The sequence below is a fragment of the Rhineura floridana genome, chromosome 11, assembly GCF_030035675.1.
Source record: "Rhineura floridana isolate rRhiFlo1 chromosome 11, rRhiFlo1.hap2, whole genome shotgun sequence".
Classification (NCBI taxonomy): domain Eukaryota; kingdom Metazoa; phylum Chordata; class Lepidosauria; order Squamata; family Rhineuridae; genus Rhineura; species Rhineura floridana.
The window spans coordinates 29699228-29714863 of record NC_084490.1 but is presented as its reverse complement, the minus strand read 5'-3'; the positions used below and the strand labels follow the sequence as shown (position 1 = coordinate 29714863).

Below are 15636 nucleotides of genomic sequence, written 5' to 3'. Positions count from 1 at the left end.
TATAAGATGTCTGAATATCACTATTGGCCACTGAGGAAGACCATTTATGGGTCAAAATGCATTTGGTTTTCAGTATTATCATTGCTCAAATGAGCTTGATGTTCAGACATCACTTTATATTCTGTTCATAATGAGTGTGTGAAGAAATGGAGCTTTACTGTTCTGGACTGCTTGTGTGTATTATGGGAATGTGTGTAGAATCATAGAACCATAGAATAGTAGAGTTGGAAGGAGCCTATCAGGCCATCAAGTCCAATCCCCTGTTCGTGTCTTGCATGTGTGTCTTGCTACATCTTGCATGGAGATGTATAAATTTACTTTTTTGTTCATTGGGCATTATAGGGTTATCTGCTCAAAAAACCAGATCTGACTGATCACATGACCTATCCTGAGGCTCAAATATCAAGGTGGGAAAGCACCACTGTGTATGTGGGAAAGACACAATTCAGTCTGGGGGATTCATAACTTCCTGTGACTTACGGGACTGGGGCATAAGATTGACAAGGAGAATTTATATCAAAGAGTAATCACTCTGGAGGTTTTTTTTTTACGTTAAGAGGATCTCTTGTAACATGCAGATGTTTGCTGAGCTTGGAATGAAGGCTTCAAGGAATAAATGCTTGCTCATGTACAAGTTATCCTACTGAGAGCTTGGTGAGTTTAGGGATTGTTTTAGATAAGGGCAAGTGGATTGTGTTTAACCAATTTTAATTTGTTTTTTCTCCAAAGGGATATTCTGGGTGTCTGTAATTTGGGAACCCTGCATTTATTTCTGTATAACAACATTTATCTCTTTAAGAGGGATTGGTGGGCTGAACAGTGGGCTACACTCTATGTTAGCCAGGAATTCCCTCCCCTTGGACAGGACAGGCCCAGTGTGGCTGTGAGGTGGCCATCACAGAATGCATTTTAGAATCTTCATTTATATGTCTTTTATAAGTTCCCATTGTTGGAAAGATTAACACTGATGTGTATTTTAATACTTGCGGCCAAGGGGCGAAATAAAACACAGACAACAGCAGTTTGGGTTGAACAAAGGGCCACTTTATTAAACTATAACAAACCCATTAAAGCGACCTGCAGAGGGGAAACCTAAGTATGGGAACTATCTATAAGCAAGCAGCTTGCCATACAGCTCTTGGGCTACCAGCTCCTGCTGGGGCAAGGACAAGCCCCTTTTGCTTACCTGTTACCCCAGCCACACCCTATAGGTGAGCAAGGGGGCCTTCCCACATCACCACCCCCTGGGGCCGTACAACTCCAGGTGGATGAGGGAAGTTGGCCCCAGAAGCAGCCCATATCCTGCCCTCGAGCCGTAAAGCCCTGACAGACAGGCCTCTGGAACCACCATTCACTTCCAAAGGAGCCTAAGGGGGGCACCTAGCTGTCCTTACCTACTTCCCTTACCGCACCTTACCACCACCAAAGGGGGGCAAATCTCTATTTAGTCCCCCTTTACCCCACTACTGAGAAGCATCTCCCACAGACACCTCTGCAGCTCTCCCAAGAAGATGTTGTTCCCTGCATCCATCAGGTGAATGCCATCGGTCCTACAAAGCTCAACCCTAAAATGCTGTATGTGTGAATGTGGGATAACCAACCCCCCATCCTCAAGAAGAGCCAACCGAATCTGTCAGTTGATCTTCTTTCATGTCCGATCTATCCTCTTAGGGTCCCACACCCCACACCAATTCCTGCGTGGGAGAATGTCTAACGACAGAAGATGAACCAAAGGCCAACGTTGCCTTATAAACTGCATGTCTTCACATGCCTGAGCAGTAAGGGCCCTGCCCTTAAGCAAACCAGGGTCATTCCCCCCCAGGTGGATGACCACCACATGCGGAACTGCCTTCACTAAACCTTGCTGGAACAATGCAGGAAGGAGCCCATCCCAGTGCATCCCTTGCCAGCCAAGCCACTGCACGGTAGCCCATTGACTGAGGCCCAGCTGCGAGCCCACTCGTGACTTTGCAACCCTATGGCCTGGCCAGAAAACTGTGCTGTGGCTGCAGATTATGATGCACGTCTGCTCCGTCCCTGTCCAGCAACCTGCCAAAACAAATTACAAACCATTAGGCTTCTGGATTTCCAGCCCCCCCATAGGACGAATATAGACCTTATAAGCCCCAGATGTCTGCCTTCCAACTGCCTGCAACCTGGCTTGTGAAAACCCAAGCCCTGCTGCAGTAGAAGCAGCTCCAATTCTAAAAGAGTGGGTCCCAAATCCTGAGGGGTCCACTCCTAGACCCTGCAGGGCCCATTTCATGAGTGTCCGAAATTGATACTTCATGAGACCCACCTTCGTGAATAAACAAATATCAAATCTCCGCTCCCCTGGCGCTCAGAAAAACTTGTAGAGCCCGCACAGGGCAGATGTTCAGCATCAAGGAAAGGGCTAAAACCACAGTCTGCCCCTGCACCTCTGATCAGTCTTGGACCTCCTCAACCTAATGCAGGCACAACCCCCCTCCATGCTGACATCCGACAGCAGGAGGGCACACTGGGAATGATCCAGCTTGGCCCCAGCTACCATCTGCCCTATTCGAAAACAATGTAAGGGCCACAACCTGGAACAGTCACGCTTCATAGCTCGAAGAGCATACCTCTGCCCACTGTCCCATTAAACCCATCAAAAGGTCTGGTGATAATGGGCGGCGGTGATCAGGGGTATCAGGGTGCTCCCTAGCCCACCCAGCCAACATACAGCAGACCCTAAAGTTCCCAGAATGGTCTCAAAACCCCCCAGCTTTGGCCATAAAAGAAAGTCCAGCTAGCTTTACTTGCAGCGCTCGGATGGACAGGCCCCTCCATCTGCCATCCATCAGGAATTCCAGCAGATGACTCACCAGAATAGGCCACTCAGGTGTGTAGCCCCTGCTGGCCCAAAACTCCTGAATTGCCCTACCTGCTCTCTGATAGCTGGCAAGCGTGCTGGGGGCAATAGATTATGTCCCTCTCCGACTCCATTCTCCAATCTCCCAAATCGTGGGACGCACGGCTTCCAGCTGAGCCCTGGCCAGCGGCGCCAGCTGACAGAAACACTCCATCTGGTTCTGTGACAGAGCATCATCAACACTCTTGTCAATGCCCGGTACATGCCATGCCCAGAAAAGAACATTAAAGCATAGGCATTGGAGAACAAAAGACTGGCTGAGGCCCATAACCCTGGTGTTCCTGGATGTAAGGGAATTGATAACATGGACTGTAGCCATGTTATCACACCAAAAATGGACCGTAGAGTTCCGCAGCCTCTCAACTCACAAATAGACTGCCACCACTAGGGAATAATTCAAGAAAGGTCAGATCCTTGGTCAGGCCCTCTTGAATCCAGGTCTGTGGCCAGCTCCCATTACACCAGGAAGACCCCAAATCTACTGCAAATCCAAAAGCCCCCAATGTGTTGGAGTGGACTTGCAACTCCACCTCCAGGAGCTGGTCCTGCCTCCAAAAGATACTCCATTGAAATCCTGCAGGAAAGAGGACCACACTGCCAGGTCACCATGCAATGCTGCTGTGACCCTGAACCTGTGGCAGGGTCATGAAAGCCCCACCATGGCATCATAAACACGTAGCAAAATTACCCGCCCTGGTGTGACAACCCTGCACGCAAAGTTCAGGTGCCCAGCCAGTTCCTGGAAGATGGAAAGAAATACTTTTTGAGCCTCCACAACCAACTTAATCTTGGTTTGGAGGAGGTGAAGCTTTTCCATGGGCAGCCCAGAACACTGGGCCACCGCATTGATCTCAATAACCAAGAATGTCAGGTCAGGGGCCGGACCTTCCATCTTCTCACAGACTAAAGGAACCCCCAGTTCCCCCGCCAGCTTGCCAAATTGTGACATCAGGTGTTGGCATTCACCCGTGTTTGCCCTACCCACAAACAGGAAGTCATCCAAATAGTGTACCACCGTATTCAAACCCATTCGCCTCCTGACAGCCCACTCCAGAAAGGAGCTAAAGCGCTCAAACACTGCACAAGAAATCGAGCAGCCCATAGGCAGTACCCTGTCCATATAGAATTGGCCAGAAAAGGCAAAGCCCAGCAGCTCGAAGTCTGCTGGGTGGACTGGCAGGAGACGAAAGGAGGACTTGATGTTACACGTACCCATAAGTGCCCCTCTACCACAAGCCCGCACCATGTGCACTGCAGAGTCAAAGGATGTGTAGTGGGCTGTACACAAACTATCTGGAATAAAATCACTAACTGACTGCCCTCGCGGGTAGGACAAGTGGTGAATTAGTCTAAATTCCCCTGCTGCTTTCTTGGGAACAATACCAAGAGGAGACACCCTAAGGTCCGAGATGGGGGGGTGATTGGAACAGGCCAAGCACCCGCCCAGCCTGCACCTCCTTGTCAATCTTCTGCTGGACAATCGCCTCCATGCCCACTATAGATCTAAAGTTGCAATTCATGAAGGCAGACCGTGGACTGGTTTAGGGAATCTGAAATCCTAAAGAAAAACCCTGTAACAAAAAACGTGCACCCCTGGCCTCCGGATAACCAGCAAGCAGGTGCTCCAAAACCTCTAATTTAACTGGGGAGTGACCCTTTTCCCTGAGCAGCTCCCAGTGGGGGCTGCCTCCTACCTCCTTGGTGATCTCTGACTCCCCCTTTAAATGGCCTGTCCCGTGGGCAGGTTGTACATGAGTGGGCTGCCCCGCATATCGAACACTCATGCCTGAAGCAGCATGGGTTGCAGGCACAAGATCCCCAGGAACTGAATTCCCAGCACAGCAGCCGTTGTTGAACACCTTGCCTCGCATTCCTGCAGGGCAGGGTAGCAGCTGACTGCCTGCTTAGTAAGTGCCTGCTGTCAGTCCTGTCTCCAGTCATGGCATGGGCTGCTGCCATGAACTGCAGCCATAGCTCTGTCTCCTTCCTGTCCCATGGGAGTGCCTTGTCAAATGCCACCCGCATACAAAAGACCTCATCATATAACAGCCATGCCATGCCAGAAAACTTGATATAGGCCCTATAATATCCATGTATTTCACCAAAAGGGAGCTCTTTTGTGGCTGCTTTTCCATCACAACCCCTGCATAAATCAGGTAAGCCGGCAACCAGTTGTGCCATGTCTGATCAACCTTCTTATGCCTAGGCTTCTCAAGCTCTACATCTCCATCTTTCTCCCTATCTTTTTTAGGTTGCTCCCAATAAAGGAGGGTAAACAAATCCACATACTTTCCATGCCAAATATTGTCTTTGGTTGCTGGGAGCAGGTGAAAACCCAGGGAAACAGATGGTTCCCTGAAAGGAATAGCACCTGCCCTTTTCTGCAATAGCAGCTATGGGTTTGCTCCCTAGCCGCAACTATGCTCCACCCGCCCAGGCTTGGTGCAGGCAAGCAGAGCAGGACATATAGTAGCTACACACAGTTTCACTGGTATCCAATTGTGTGCCTTATTCTACATTTTGAGGTTGGGTTTTGTATTTCCTTTTTTAAAAAATCCTGCAATAGAACAGGACAGATAGTTGTAGATATTTGTGCTTGGCTTTTGAAGTTGTCCATCTACTACTAGATATACTATTTCCAGTTCAAATTCTCTGAAGTAATGAGTGATGCAAACTACTGAAATTGAGCTATTGTCATAGCAAACAATTCTCCCCAGGCCCAGTCCATTGCAATAGTTGCTTAGCCTGGTGTGTAAATGATTAGGGACTGTGACTTGAAGAAGGCAGAAGCAGAACAGCTGCTCAGGTTTGTGTGGGTGATTTAAGATTCCTTATATGAAGATCTTTTTCTAGGATGGGACTCCAGAATGGATTAGTATCTGCAATGAAACAAAAAAGGCAACATTGAACAGGTAACATAATGAAAGTACAGCGTATATAGAGCTGTTATTGTTTGTTTTCTCTAGCTTTTTAAACACGTAAGATGTTTTCGCATTTTCCTCATTTGTCTTTAAACATATCCCTCTGTTTCTCAATCCATTTTTAAATATGAGACGTATGAGAAAGAGTTTTCCCATGGCCACTGGGTGAATCTCTAAGCTCAAGACTGAAACCAAGTCTCTTCAGTCCAAGTCCAAAGCCAAGTTCACACATTTTTTCTCAAATTATTTGCAGCAGCTATTGCTGACTTGCCCTTGTGAATGAGACATATTTTGATTTTTTTTTAAAAAAAACTCGTTTTTCACTTTGATTTTTATTGACAGTTTTAATGTATATTCACTAATAGGCAAAACCCCGTGCGGTTTAAGAATGTACCTATAGCCCACAGATATTTCTATCAAACTTTAAAAGCAGGGAAATTGGGCAGCTATAGTGAACACACCAGCAGAGCAGGAGACCTGAACTCCTCTCTGAGATATTGTACTGCCCTACAAATTTGTCAAAATGCAAACACAATTTGGGTTGGTCTTTCACAGTCCAATCCACTTGCTGTGTAGCTTGCAATAATTTGGTAACATGTACCTCTGAGCATATGGTGAATGGTGGCAACACCTGCCATCTCCAAAGATGGAGAATTGTATTTGTGTATGTTTGTTGGTGTTCTTCTTACTTTGCTTTTTTCTTGTGCTACAGAGAATCTAAAACAGAAAATTTTATTTCCCTCATTATTCGTACTAGAAACCTGTGCCAAATTTATTTTTATTAAGTTCAAAGCCTTTTTATTGGTCAGTGTCATATGATGGTGAAGACACCCTTTTGTGTTTCTAATTGGAGGTTATGTTCTATTTCAATTTTCAGTTTTGGGTGCATTAACAATTGAATCTGAAACTGCAGTTTGATGTAAAATCAGACTGATTACAGTATGTTGCTACTTCAGCAATGATTCTAGCTGCTGGAAAAAAGAGGATGCATATTTTCAGCCTGCTATGTTTAAATCATTTTATTTAAGGCAAGGTGGGCACAGTCAAGTAAAAACATACAGCACACCTAGAATTTTTCTAGAATATATTTCACCTCCCACCGTTTATCTTGTACAAACTGAGACACTCCTGAGGTCCACTGGAGACTATTCTGCAGAATAGTCAGTGCCATTATTCCACAGTTATGTTTGGAGGGTTTTTTAGTGTAAATTTTGCAAAGTGTTGCTGTACTTCACATATTCACAGAAACAGAAACAAAAGAAAATGATTTCCTATAGGAAACTTCACTAAAATTGCAAAGTAAATCAGACATATTTAAAATGACCATCCAAACTATATCAACTGTCTTAATAATGTTGCTTCCTCCCTGCTATAACAAGATCAGCACAGCACATCTCTTGTTTCTATTATTTGGGCTGATTGCAGGTGTTGCCACCACTCACCATATGCTCAGAGGCACATGTTAACACATTCTTCCAAGCTACACAGCAAGTGGATTGGACTGTGAAAGACCAACCCAAATTGTGTTTGCATTTTGACAAATACAATATCTCAGAGAGGAGGTCAGTTCTCCTGCTCCCCTGGTGCATTCACTATAGCTGCCCAATTTCCTTTTTCAAAGTTTGATAGAAATATCTGTGGGCTTTAGGTACATTGGAGAGCCAGTGTGGTGTAGTGGTTAAGGTGTTGGACTATGACTTGGGAGACCAGGGTTTGAATCTCCACATAGTCATGAAGCTCACTGGGTGACTTTGGGCCAGTCACTGCCTCTCAGCCTCATGAAAACCCTATTCATAGGGTCGCCATAAGTCGGAATCAACTTGAAGGCAGTACATTTACATTTTATATGTACAACGCTTTTTGCCTATTAGTGAATTTCCCTGCTTTTTAACTCCCTCCCACACACAAACTCTCAGCCAGCCAGCATAATCTCTCTTACTTACTCACCTCCCAGACCCTGCCCTGACACCGAGGGACACCCACCCAAGCAAACCTTTTCCCAAGATGCAAAAAAGTTAAAACACTGAAAATGCAGCAAAGCAGCCAAGGAGGGCGGTGGAGGCCGCTTCGTGTGCCAAGTGCAAACACAGTATTCACACACACACATTGTCATCTTTCACCCTCACAGTTTTTTATCTCCATTTTGCTGCTACCTCCTTCTCCTCCTTTATCCATGTTATTGCCCTCAGGCTCCTTTCTCCCTCCGCTCCATTCTTCACCACCACTGTCCATTTTTTTAAACAATTGTTTTCTCCACTCCACCCCATCTCGCTCTCCACCTCCTCCCTCATTGTCTCCTACCCACCCACAGAGCACAAGGGAAGAGCGATGCTGCACAGAAGCCCAGTTTGAGGCTCATGATTTTCATCCACAAAGCAGAGGATCAGAAGACTTTTCCTGCTCTCCCCAAGTAATGCCCAAAAGTAATGCTGGAAACATTACAATTACTCCTCGAAAGTAATACAATTACTCCTATTACAATCAAAATGTAAAGAAATTACCCACTCGTTCCTCAAAAAAGTAGTGAATTACAAGTAATTCAGCTCTGGAAAGTGCTATATTTATATACTGGTATACAGCTTGTTCCTTGCTTTTCCACCTCTGCAGCAATATGCTTTAATGTACTATAATTGTGGTGACAGCTTTTAAGCTGTTCCAGAATCTTTAATTTTATTTTTAGGAACCTGATGCAGCTTTAGCAGCAAATATACTTTGTTTGTAAATGATACAGAGGATTGCATAACAAAATCACCCCTGAAAATTCAAGCTACTTCCGGAAGTCAGGTTTCAGGTCATTTTGCAGCAGGGCATTATGTCACTGCTCATGGATAGTAAGAATGATGTAAGCTCTACATACAAAATATTTGTATTTGGGTTGTGGGGGGGGAGTTATTTACCTACTGTTCTGTCATTTTGGAAGGTCCTATGACAAATTAGTCAAAAATAGGACAATAACTGAAGTTGAGGCTTGTACATTTTGACCAGGATTAATGAGGCACCAAAAATGGTGAATGGTTTAGTCATTCAGCTAAAGACATGCTGATGATCTTACAACAGAAAAAGAAAGTTCAAAGTGTAGGGATCTCAGTGTTAGGGTAGTGCACTGGATTTGGCTATGTTGAAATGGAGCAATTCGAGGGGGATCTGGGTGTCACTGAGAAACAGCCTGGGATCACATCAGACCAGTTTGGGTGGCCCACAGCAATTTGGGCCTGTTGGGGAGGGGCAGGAAGTAGAGACAGGCATCAGGCAGGAAGAAGGAAAAACTGCAGAAAAGGCCTAGGGGGACCTACCTGACCAGCTGCACCTTTCCAGGAAAGGTAGGAGTAGGAGGTGGATGCCCTGGGATGCTGGCTGCAGGCTTTCCCACCCAACCTCTCCTTTTTACTGCCAGACACCCCACCCCTGAAGCAGCACTTTGCAGGATGGAATCCTGCACTTATCAGCTGGTAAGGAGAGGATTCCAACCTGAAGGGTACAGGGTGCTGCTCCTTAGCGAAAGATTTCCCTGCAAGGAAGGTGCTTATGCAGGAGCAGGACTGTGCAGGATGGAATAGGCTGCTTTCCAGGTAGTAAGCAGAGGATTTCATCCTGCAGGGTGCTGCTCCTTGACAAGCAGCTTGCTGCACGGAAGGCACTTGCAAAGGAACAGGACCTCACAGGACTGAACTATCCTGCTCTCAGTCAGGATGGGGGCGGGGGATGCAAAGTCTCTTTCTTCCCCCATTCCAACTGTATGCTTAATTAGGGGTTTTGAACCTTAATTAAACATTAGCCCCACCCCCAGAATTGATCTTGGGCCAGATGTGGGGCTGGCAGGGTGGTTCCCAGGTTGGCCTGGCTCACATTAGCCTAGTTGGGGGGGGGCTGAATTTGGGACCTGGTTGGATGCTTGTGGCTGTGCATAGTCCTACTCAATCTGAACTCATTTTTGCTAATAAAATCCACAGTCAGATGGAATTTGAGTAAATCTCTCTTTACCCAGGGGTGGGACTGATGATGGCTGCCATAAAAAATATCGGAGAAAATCTGGAGATAATTCTGCAGTGAGGCTTGCTAGGTGAACAAAACCTCTTTGTCCAACTCCTTGAACTTGCTCAAAACTAGACTTGAACAAAAATGGCCTCCTGAGGGTCTCCACTCTTTTGAGGTACCGGGTTCAGCAGAAGGGGAAATTTTCCAAGGTTTTCTTTGGTGTTGTTGAGAGCAGCCACTGCAACAGTGACTGACATTGTTCCAGGGCCTTGTTGTGGGTGGGGGCTGGGAGAGAGATGGCAGCCATCAGAGAAAGTGGTAGAAATAACCCTCTTTTGGACACAGGGAGAGGGTAAAAAAGCAAGAATCTTCTCAGAGGTTTTCTCAGCAAAAAAATTCATCTGGGAGATTTTGGGTCAGCTCTACTTAAGAGAGTTCCTTTTCTCATCTTCTTCCATCTCTGCCTCTTCTTTTCCCTCTCCTGAATTCTCAGTACTTCTGTTCTTTTAATGTCCTTTAATGTCCCTAAAGGAAATATAGTCCCTTTCACAAACCCCAGGACTGATTCCTGTGCTCCTTGGATCAATCTCAGGTTTCTGAATCTCCTTGGATGAATCTCCAAGTTTGGTTTTCTTCATGAGCCAAAGGAATAAAAGGTTTGAGAGTTCAGGAAAGGAAAAAGAAGAGTTGAAGTTGTGGAAAATGGCAGGGGATTGAAATCAGCTCTAAAGCTTCTATGCATTACCAAAGCTGATTTGTAGTGCACTGAAAGTGTCTGTGCTTGTAGTTGTGAGGCTGTGCCCTATATTTCAGGTCTCAACTTTTGGAAGGAAAAACAAAACAGCTGAAAAATGTTCAATCCACATTCTTTCACAGATGGAATTGCTCCCTCAGACGATCCAGAATGGAACAGCTGTTACTGAATTTATCCTCCTAGGACTCACCAGCAACCCTGAAGCCCAACTCATTCTCTTTGGGCTCTTTCTTGTCATTTACTTGATAGCCCTAATTGGGAACATTCTTATTCTTCTCATCATCACCTTAGACAACAGACTTCACAATCCCATGTATTTCTTCCTGGGCAATCTTGCTGTGGTGGATATTGTGTTCACAACGTCCACGGTCCCCAAGATGCTCATGAATTACCTCTCCCAGGACAAAAGAATCTCCTTAGCTGGCTGCTTCTCTCAGTTGTATTTCTTCATCGGCTTTGGTGGCATTGAGTGCCTTCTGCTGGGTGCCATGGCATATGACCGGTATGCAGCCATTTGCCACCCATTGCACTATAGTGTGCTCATGAGCCAAAAAGTGTGTGCCTCCCTTGCAGCAGCTGCTTGGATTCTTGGTTTGTCTGACTCAGGTGTGCATGCTGGCCTGATGTCCCGTTTGTCCTTCTGCCAGGACAATGTCATCCAACACTTTTTCTGTGACATCCCACCCCTAATCCAGCTCTCCTGTTCTGACACTCAGGTCAATCAAATTGCTACCATTGTGGTGGGTGGAAGTGTGATCATGGGTTCATTCTTGGTTACTCTTGTGTCTTATGTCTACATAGTCCTGGCCATTATCAGGATTCGCACCAAGGAAGGGCGTCTCAAGGCATTTTCCACCTGCGCTTCACACTTGACTGTAGTCAACATTTACTTTGGCACCATCATCTTCACATACATACGTCCCAACTCCACTTACTCCCAAAAGCAGGACCGGGCCTTGCCTGTGCTCTATGGGATCCTCACACCAATGCTTAATCCAATCATCTACAGCTTGAGGAATAAGGATGTGCAAGAAGCACTCCGGAAAGTCTTGCGAAGGACTTAACACAGGATGAAGCACTGAGTTCTCATGACCCAAATAACTGTCTGTGCCTTTCTTTATATGGGCATTCTTCATTCTTCATGACATCAAATGGTAACCATTGTTTTGCTTGGAAAGCCAATGACTGGGCACATTAAAGTATTAAACAATATCTACAATGCTAATGTTGTCATTTACTAGCCAATAAAAATGTGGAAATATATTTTACTCTTGGCTCATTCTACAGGAAATGGCCTCCTATAGTAAGTAATGGCTAGTGTGCAGAAATCTATGGGCACCAGTGTAACATACATAAATGTCAAGCCAAGAGAAGGTTGCTCTGTGCAGCTCAGTACCAGTCCCCTCCTATGAGCACAGATGCACCCTCAGGAGGATGTGTGGTTCTATAAGGATTAGAAAAAATATAGTTATCTGTTTTAGACAAATATGAATGAGTGTGGTCCGTCAAAAAGTTAACCACTTTAATCTCCCATTACTGTTGATAGGAAAGTCAAATCACATCCTAAACTCTCTCCCATTGGGTTCAATGGTATTTTGAAGGACTTAACATCAACTGGATCATCTCTAATATAATTTTGCATACACTTCCAAAATTTCAAATGTCTTTTTAAAAGCCCTGTTAAAAGCTCACTGGAACATTCCTGTACTGTACTTTCACCAGATTTTCTTTTTGATAAGTTCTCAAAACAATGGGAAATTGAAAGTACTTTCCACAACAAACAGAATAAGCAACAAATCATACCTGCATGCTGCAATCCTATGGGCCCTTGCCTTGGAATAATTCCCATTGCTTCCAAGTATATATACATAGAATTGTGCTGTAAATATCCTTACAACCTAATGACCAATTGTCATAAATGATTCCTTCCAGGTATGGGAGAAATCATAGCAATACTCTCTCCTTAATCACCCTTTAGAAGTCTCCAGGATTGTCATCTTCAAATCATACACTGCACACTCAACTTTTTTAAAAATACTTTACTCTAAAGCAATTTAAATATCATGCCAACAAAAGTGTGATTTTATGATCTGTATGGATGTTGAAGAAATTCTCATAATTTTTCTTCCTATATATAAGTTGCTCTAGATTTTTTTTTTAAAAAACTGACTTTATTCTAGTTTTCATACCCACCACTACAGTGACCAATTGTATAAAAAGTGGTGGAAGAGAGAAGGCAAAGGATAATTTCCGGTACTAAATGAGGCAATGCTTTGGTTCTGTTTTCATCGATGCTAGCATCCCTGATGAAATGTTGATTCAGGTACAGTTTATTCTACCCTTCCACATTTATTCTAATCACAGAACTGAAGAGCCATAGCATGTTGGCAGAGCACAATTGTTTGTGATGAGAAGATCCAAGGTTCAATCAATGTTCAATCTCCAGTATAGAGAATCTCTGGGAACAGGGTTACGAAAATCCTCTGAGGCATGAATGGGGAACCTGGTGCCCTCTAGATGTTTCTTGGCTACATCTAATATAAAGTAAAACTGAAAATAGAATTAACTAAAGATACATGTGCAAAAATGAAAATAAGGGTAAAACATGTCATCTAGGAATATGGTGGCACAAGATACAGAGGAAATTGTAAATACCAGGTTGGAACTATTAACTGAGAAAATATAGATAAAATTGGACCCAAAGAATATGTTCTTGATTAGGACATTTAGTAATAATAAAAATTAATATCTTACTGAGAATTCTCTTCTTATTTTAGTGATAGCATAAAAATCCCAATGATTATAATTGAACAATTTCAGACTATGATTATCCAATTTATTTCACAAGCCAAAATGTGAAAAATCACATTCAAAGCTACATAGAAGATAAAAGATGGGGGTTTATCAGTCCCTAATGTAAGCCATTATTAAGAGGGTACTATACTATTAGTGATGGTGCAGTGCAGGCTGGTGTCAGGCATGACTGGGCCCTTGGGCACCAGCCTGCCCTGGGCATGCAGCTCCTGCCTGCTCCACCTACCTGTCTCCTCTCTTTTGCTGCTGCGCGCACTGTGTACACAGAGCTGCCATCAGCCAAGATGGTGGTGGAGGTGTATCTAAGGGGCTGATGCCCCCACCACCATCTTGGTTGACGGCACACATGTGTGGTACGCTACTAGGGTTGCCAGGTCAGAAGCATCCCCAAACCTGAAATTTCAGGGGTGGGCCCTAGTGATGTCACAGGGGCGTGCCCTAGTGATGTCATGAGGTTGGCCTGAGTGATGTCATGGTGTGGGCCCAAGTGATGTCACAGGGGCAGGCTTGAGTGATGTCACAGGGGTGGGCCCGAGTGATGTCATTAAGCACGATGCATTAGCATCAATCACAGTTGCTTGGAGCATACAATTAAAAAAAATGATCTGATTGGAAATTAAGATAGAAATCTTAGCTAAAAGATGGAGCCTGTGTGGGGAACATTTAATTTAGCCTACTTGCTTTCAGCAAGAAGGGTTTAAGTACCTTCAGGCCAGGCCAGTCACCAGAAGGCCATTGTAGGAAGAAAGGAGCCTAGTGTTGTGGAGATGTCAGATGGGAGCATTTGGGAGTAAAGATGAATGCCCCTGAAGGCTGCAATTCTAAACACACTTACTAAGGGACTAAGCCCCACAGAACTCAACAGGACTTACTTCTGAGTAGAAATAGTTTGGATTTACTGTTGGTAAACCTTGACTAGGGATCCTCTGCAAAGACATCCATATCCAAGCAGGGTTGGCAACCCCCTACCAGGAATGCTGTGCCCTTATCTTTTAACGTGGCTGTTCCAAATGTCTTTACAGATTTGACCCTTCGCTTCAGAAAGAGGTCTGAGAAATGAGTAAGAGTAAGAAGATTCTCTACCCTTTCTGTCTACCCTGTGGGCTGCAATAAACTCACTTTGACAGCCAACCCAATTCCAGTGAGCAATAATTGACAGAAAGAAAACACACATAGTTTCGTCTACCTTTACAGGCAGCACCTTGGGAACAACAATTGCAGCCACACTTCCAAATATGTGAATTCTCTTTTACCACTATTGGGCAAGAAACAAACTGCCATGCAACCAACAAGGTGCATCATCAATGAGTTTTAGGGGGCTGTAAGGGAGTGAGGTTCAAGGTAAATGAAATGCAAACAGAAAATGAAAAACGAAAGACAGTGATGCTTGCCTAAATACAATACCATACCAAACACAACAAGATTCCTATGAGTAAGGCAGACAACTCAGCATCCCACAACCAGTCAGGATTCATAACCGAAAACCAAAACTAAAAAATTTCTGGCAGCCAGTCAGATAGTGCACACTTCCAAGATAAGATCACAAACATCCGCCGGGACCTTGACTCCAATATTGTAGCAGTTGAGCCTAATGAGGTGTCCGGAGCACAGTCCTGTCCTGTTTTATTGGATGAATTTCAGTTGGTTCAGCTCGAGGACGTGGACAAGGTGGGCGACCACTTCTGCTCTGGATCCTTGCCCCTCATGGCTAATAAAAGCTAGCAGGAACGGAACAGCCGGATGGGCCAAGGAGGTGATCAATGCCTCCCTACGAGAGGGAGTGGTACCACCCTGCCTGAAACATGCGGTGGTGAGACCGCTCCTAAAGAAACCCTCCTTGGACCCTGAAAATCTTGACAACTATAGACCGGTAGCAAATGTTCCGTTCCTGGGCAAGGTTTTAGAGCGTGTGGTCGCTCACCAGCTTCAGGCTCTCTTGGATGAAACTGATTATCTGGATCCATGTCAATCGGGCTTTCGGCCAGGGTTTGGTACAGAAACAGCCTTGGTCGCCCTGTATGATGACCTCTGTCGGGAGAAAGACAGAGGGAGTGTAACTCTGTTGGTTCTCCTTGATCTCTCAGCGGTATCCTTCTGGGACGTCTTGCGGACTTAGGAGTTGGAGGCACTGCTTGGCGGTGGCTGTGCTCCTACCTCAAGAATTGTCTCCAGAAGTTGGTGCTTGGGGAGCATTACTCGAGTCCCTGGATACTCCAATATGGGGTCCCACAGGGTTCAGTTCTGTCCCCCATGCTCTTTAATATCTATATGAAGCCGCT

General features: G+C 45.0%; 1 protein-coding gene across 1 annotated transcript; it reads left to right on the top strand.

Moving 5' to 3' along the window:
* The first annotated feature begins 462 nt into the window (after positions 1-462).
* On the top strand, positions 463-11785 carry LOC133366262 (olfactory receptor 5AP2-like). Its single transcript, XM_061589172.1, has 3 exons — positions 463-654; positions 5747-5805; positions 10666-11785. Exon 3 carries the CDS (start codon positions 10666-10668, stop codon positions 11605-11607), a length of 942 nt encoding a protein of 313 aa, XP_061445156.1. The 5' UTR covers positions 463-654; positions 5747-5805; the 3' UTR covers positions 11608-11785.
* Positions 11786-15636: the final 3851 nt, after the last annotated feature.

Bases quoted from the DNA above. Each gene is read 5' to 3' on its own strand.
- LOC133366262 (XM_061589172.1), top strand. From the start codon at position 10,666: ATGGAATTGCTCCCTCAGACGATCCAGAATGGAACAGCTGTTACTGAA.